We start from the raw sequence: 6,483 nt of genomic DNA, 5'->3' as shown, positions 1-6,483 counted from the left end.
GAAATACAGATATGCGAATTCCCTAGGCTAGGCTGTTTGTACTTTACAAGTTTGATAATCTCATTTAAACCAATTATATTCTACAGAAATTTTTTTACTGATTGCTTCCTTTAAGTTTAACATCTATGCAAATCTATAGTCTGATTATTCCTCATTTGTATAATGGACAATAGAACAAATTTGCTGAGCTACACAGAACTAGATTCTGTGTCATTTCATCAGACAATAATATAACTTCTGCAATTCTTAAACTTAACACAGGTTTATGTGATAAATGATAATCCATATAAAATTAATGGATTGTGTTAAATATGCAAATTTACCATATTAATACAAGATTTTAATATACAGAAATTCCTTGCTTTGTTTCCAAGCCAGCTTACTACATTACCATCTTTAACATCAACATGAAATGCAGTTTAAAGTAAAATTAGCACAAAGGTAATCTTGTAATATTAACATTCTTCATCTTATGTAAAGCTAGAAATGATGCAATGAACCAATGTCTTTCCATCAACATGAAGTTAGCAGTATTTAATATGTGAACTAAGTAGGCAGAGACCAGCAACATCATTGTTTTGTAGAGACACTGCGCAACCAATTGCATGCAGCTCAGTTTAATCTTTCTTCTGAAAACTTGTGCTGGCCTATTAAAGTAAACAATGACAGCAAGGATAAGGGCAATAGTAAATACTAGAAAAGAAATGGCAAATGCCTATTCCTTTTTAATCATTAGCAATAATTAAAATCTTTTACTATGAAAGGAATCAGCATATTTTAAATAACTTTTTCTGACATGCTGACCTTCAGCAAATACATTATTTTTTTAAAAGCTGTAGATATTTTTTACATACTGTTTTAAACATATAAATGTCATCTAAAAAGAAAAAATAAGTCCATACAGTTTAAAAGAATTGTGCATCACAGAAGGATATTTACAATTCTCTTACACAATTTATATTGAGCGATTATGTAATTTATAAAAGGGCCACAACTGTACCTAAGTAGACACAAGGAACTTTGCAACATGTGTGAAATGAAAATAACAGCTGTCAATAGCTCGATTCAGTGGCAGAACTGGGTCAAGCTCTATCCACGCATGTGCTTCATCACTGCCATGTTCCATTTCTTTCATTATGATCCTTCTATAAGCCTGCACATACTAAAACCAGTACAGATTTCTAAAAGAAATCCTTTTTTTTTTAATAGATTAAACAAACTTGCAGTTCATTTCAGATCATATAAATTGGTAATTCTCTTACTACTGCTAAGAAAAATGTTAATGCAATACATCTCTCTAAAGAACACACTGCTAAGCATCAAGCAGGAAAATAGCATGATATAGCTTTTAAAATTTAGATAGTTTTAAAAGAAAAGGTTCCTGACTGATGGATTTCTAGTGTTAGCTCATCCCAAAGATAATTTCTACTTAAGTTGCAGTTATTTGAAGCTTCCTTATTAGGGAGGTACCAAAGCACACTTTATATCTGTACAATCGATGGAAAAATTAATAATGAATGCTTCATGTAACAAAACTAATCTGGTCAACTTTCTGGTCGCAAACTGCTTGCCAGTAATTTGATTTTTTGTGACTTTTTTTTTTTAATTAATTGGTTAAATGATTTTTATAAATCATTGACGTCTGTGGACCGTTCAAAGAAAGCTCAGTGGTACTTTTTGACATGAAGTTTTCTTTGCAAAGGTTAGCTCTGTTACAGCTGCATCACCTGTAGCATATGCAATTTTAGGCTGTGTTTCTAGGCCTTCTGCATTTGGCATACTAATTTTTTACACGAGGGAGGGAAAAAGTTCAGGCTCTGAAATTTTGTTCTGAATTTCAAAATGCATTCAGACAGGCTGAAGAGAGTAATGAGGAACAGACAAAAACGGCATTAGAAATAGGTATAAACTAAGGAAAGACTATATTTGAAGAGAAAATCAGAAGGTTTCCAAATATCAAAATTGTAAGGTTCAGTGAGTTTTAGGGGCAAGAAACCAAATTAATCTTAAACTGAAGTTTGACTGGTGAAAGGGGACATATGATATGGTAGTTAAGGACAAGAAGGAAACAGACTTGAGTGACCAAGAAAGTCCCTTCTAGTCCTGCATCCCAACATTCTTGTAATTGCAACTCTTACAAAGAGGTTTCCAGGCTCAATATTTATAATGAGGAAAATATTCTGCCAGACTATGTTTCCATTTTTAACTAATATTCAGCTCCTTCCAGATGTATTCCAACATCAAAACATTCAATGTGTAGAAATTTTAAAACGTGGCTTCTTTGAAGTGCTTGAAAGAAAATTGAGTTCATCCATTTTCCCCAAATGAAGCATCTGAATCTCTGACTGAGTTCTTTCAGAACCTGGCTCCAAACCCTTAGGCCAAGTACATTCCATGCATCCTAAATGAAGTCTGCCTGGAATGGTTCCAAACTTCGATTTCATGAGCAGCAGCCCACAGATCTGAAGTATGGTTTTTGCCTGACAGAGGGATGGATTTGACAGCATCAGGTCTTTTTTTTCATCTCTCTTTATTACTGTCCTACCTCTCATGCAGTTCCTATTATCAGGAGAAAGCATCCATCCTGAAGGACAAGCACAGGAAAAAAAAAGCGGTCCAGATGAAGAAAGCAAGCAGAGGTGGCTACACGGGGACAATGCACAAGAATTGATAGCTGAAAAGAAACAAGAAATTATTAGCAACTGTAATAATATGAGTGACTGGAAAGAATATTAAATTTCATTGCTACTGATAATATCAACCCAGCACTAAATCAGATTTGCTATTTCCTTAAAATTAAAAAATTATTTCCAAGTACCAAAAGCAATACAATACACTCTTAACAGCATATAGTTTTCCATATAAAACCAGTACCATTACCACAGTGGTCTTTTCAACTTTTTTGCGTTATAGAAATTCCTTCAAACTCCTTTTCAAACTTGTCTTAAGTGCACCAGGAGGCCTGCAGGATTTTCAGTCTTTGATCATTATAACCCTTCTAGACAGGGGATTTAAATTATTTACTGAAGCTTCTTGGAGAAAACTAAAGAAATAAAATAGTTGCCTACATCTCCTTCAAAGGTAGTGGGAGTTCAATGCATAATTTGTTGGATCACTTTGAAACTGCCAGCCTAAGCTTGTAAAATGTAAAAAAGACAGTAAAGAAGGTCTCTACAGCCTCCTATTATTACTATACACTAAAATTCAACCATTTAGATCACTTCCCACAAACTCGCTGCTAAAGAGGACTTTTCAGGATAAGCCATCTTCGTAAGAAAATAAAAACCAGATTTTGAGTATATCCTTAGCAATTGCAGCAGGCCATATTCTAAGAAGCTTGGAAGTTCCAGGAAATGACATAATTGTTCCTAATACAAAAACTAACAAGAACTGAAAACAAATTAACAAGATGACAATAAAACAATGGCATAAACTCAGAACGCAAACTGTAAGAAAATTATTCATCTCATCAGTAGAACAAATCTAAACTCTAGTTAGTGTAAGACCTAATGATTTACAAAAAAGGAGAGTGGATGACAGTTTTAATACTCCATCTGGAATTTCAATCAGCAAATAATTATTTCTTTATTTGTAAACATTAGCATGTTTTGCTATTTTGCAAGTGCTTTATTCCCTCCTTCTCTGTCTGGCCAAATAAAGTCCAACAGAACAATTCTAAATGAAGAATCATAAAACGTTCTAGTTTAATAGAATGAAGAAAAAGAAACAATTTTCTCCACCAGTGGTAGAAAGTTTTTTAAACCTTGTGTTGCAAAATAATACCTCTTAAACTAAAACTACAATGTATATATTAGTGGTACCCTCTGGTGACTGAACAATTTGCAGTGAGAGCGCTAAGTGGTTTTAGCTCTGAACATGATTGAGGAAGGTTTTGTTCCAAAACAAATATAGCGCTGAAATTACTAGTGTCTTACTCAGATGCAAGCCTCCGCCCTCCCCAGTATGAAAGTTTTCAAGAAAAAAAAAAAGTCATTGTAATATTTATTAATCAGAAACACTCCATACACAAGAAATATAGCAGAAAATGAAGAACAATATTCATGTCAATATATTTCCCACTCTTCAAGTCATACCATGAAATGATGAAAAGTCTGATTTGGAAGATAACTCTACCTAACAGAGGGAAAAAAAAATTTTTTTTTTTTTTAAAGTCTGTCAGCTGCAAAAGATCACCTGCATATGATCTCAGAGGGAATCCTGAATGCCATGAAGGGGTTTACTTCTTATTATTTCATTAAGTAAAATAATGCAAAAGTGCTTTCAGAGAAGGTCAATGACAAATGACAATAACCTTGTCTAAAAGAATGATATTATTAACATACAAGGGAACTAAGTCTGGTATGTCACAGACACAAATTTTAAAAATTAAAATGCTTTCCAAAAGTATGTCAATTTTCTTATAAAAATACTCAAAACAAAGTGCAAGAAAATGGCACATACTACTTCCCTATTATTATTTTGGCCAGTTATTATGCTTACATGCTGCCTAGGTTACTTTCCCTAAACACCAGGTTGGACAGGCTGGGTCAGCAGGGTGGGCAGGCTGAAATGACCTTCACTTGCAAGTCAATAGTATGAATTATTTGCTTGTTTTAACCCAGCCCATTTGCTGACAAGACTGATTCCAGGAGTGTCTATGCATGACATTACTGCATGGTTTATTTTTGCAGTTACCAAAGTTGTTTTGCTGAACTCACCATTAGGTTGCTTTACAGGATGGACTGCCACAAGCCCCAAAGGCTGGTGAATGTTATAAATCATAACTGTCTGGTTTCCTCCATGCCATTTATTGGCCCGAATTACTCGATTAGTGTAGCGGTCACTCCAGTATACAAAATCTTCAAAGACAGTTAGAGCATGTGGATGCTGCAATATCTAAAAGGCAAAGATGTTTACCAATTTAGTTCTGGAGATTTGTATATGAAAAGCTTGCAATGAAGTAACAGCAGAGCTGAGCATAATTTAAAAAAAAAAAAGATAAAAAAAGCTGTGCCTCAAAAGATATTTTTCAGCAAAAGAGTATGAAGTATCATCTATTGCCTGGCATAATAAAGACATTATGGGGGAAATACACTTATTTTTTTTAAAATTAAAATGCTAAATAGGCCCTGTGAGATGTACAGCATGAGGAACTAACAAAGCAGTCTAACTGTAAGGCAGAACATAGGGAACCAACAGATAAAGACCCAATTGTAGATTTTCAAGGGCACAAGAGGAAATGTCTAGTGAAAGTTACAGACGTGTCAAGACCTTGCATCTCTCATAAGCTTCCCTATAATATACCAGAGGGTCAAAGAAGGTGGCTTATCTAAATTTCAGAAAACTAGGAGTGGGGCAAGAAAGCTTGCACTGGCTCCTATTTCACAAGAACTGTCTCTCTAGCGAAAAATAAAAGCCCCAAGGTTCAATTCTTGAAAATATGCACGTGGTTATTTATATCAGCTTATGTGTACCAACTGAACATCTTAACTATTGTGCTGGTACAGGGACAGTGCTACAAGCTGCCAGCAGCACTTCATTGGAAGATAGCCTGTAAGAGGAATGCTCTTCAAGAAGTGTCCTGCACGCAGCCAGTCCTGGCAGCACAAAACCCTTCGCTGCTGTGAAGAACAGTAGCAATTATCACTCACAGAAGGTGATCAGGGAAAGTTCTTCCAGGTTTTTTGTACTGTATTTGCCTACAGCAAATGCACCAGCTAGTAGCAGCAGTGTCAGATGTCACCTTTGAACTTCACGCATGTACAGAACAAATGAGAATGATCTAAAGCACTAAGTCTACGCTTAGCTCCAGGTTCTGTTGAAGATCTCCTGAGAGACTGTGAATAGCACATGCAATTCTTTTTCCAGCTGTAGCAAGCAGTTAAAATACTTCATATCTGCTTCACCCAAGTGTTTTGAAGAAAAATACAACCAAGATTATGACAGTACAAACATGTTTTTAAGTGCTATCAGCAAGGATGTGGGAAAACAATGGTTTCTTATTAATGTCTTACCAGATCACTTGCAACCACCTGTCGTCTGTTGTTTCCATTGTAATCACAAAAATCAATATAATCAAGATAAGCATCAGCAAAATAGAGAAGTTTATTTGGGTAATCAATGGAGAGTCCATTGGGCCAGTAGATTTTGTTGTTAATAATCACTGTTCGCATTTTGCCATCCATGCTGGCTTTTTCAATTCGAGGGTTTTGGCCCCAGTCAGTCCAGAACATTAGGTGAGCACTGAAAAGAGTACCTTGTGGTTACCAATCTGAAAAAAAACTAGCTGTCTATTGAGAAACATTACACTAAGACTCATTAGCCAAAAAATAGAAACAACTCTTTTTAAGAGAAGTCCTACACAATGATACTCAAAGTATTCATTTCAGCAATATGCTTGCTTAAGATATTATCATAAGTTCTGTTGCAAAAATTATTTTAATGCTTCTATTGCTGTTTTCATTTGTCAACAACAGCAGCATA

At 35.0% G+C, this 6,483-nt stretch overlaps 1 protein-coding gene across 1 annotated transcript in view; it reads right to left on the bottom strand.

The window, feature by feature from the left end:
* The window catches only part of LOC104158775 (low-density lipoprotein receptor-related protein 2-like), a gene marked incomplete at its 3' end in the record, with an annotated part of 18,382 nt that extends 12,197 nt beyond the window's left edge, over nt 1-6,185 (bottom strand). The window contains exons 1-2 of the mRNA XM_009696508.1: nt 6,015-6,185; nt 4,719-4,896 (exon numbers count right to left, since the gene is read on the bottom strand). Of these exons, the coding sequence (XP_009694810.1) occupies nt 4,719-4,896; nt 6,015-6,185 (349 nt within the window). The remainder of the gene's footprint in view (nt 1-4,718; nt 4,897-6,014) is intronic.
* Nucleotides 6,186-6,483: the final 298 nt, after the last annotated feature.

The sequence above is a fragment of the Cariama cristata genome, unplaced genomic scaffold (genome assembly GCF_000690535.1).
Source record: "Cariama cristata isolate BGI_N322 unplaced genomic scaffold, ASM69053v1 scaffold15653, whole genome shotgun sequence".
Lineage (NCBI taxonomy): Eukaryota > Metazoa > Chordata > Aves > Cariamiformes > Cariamidae > Cariama > Cariama cristata.
This window is presented reverse-complemented; position numbering and strand designations above follow the sequence as displayed.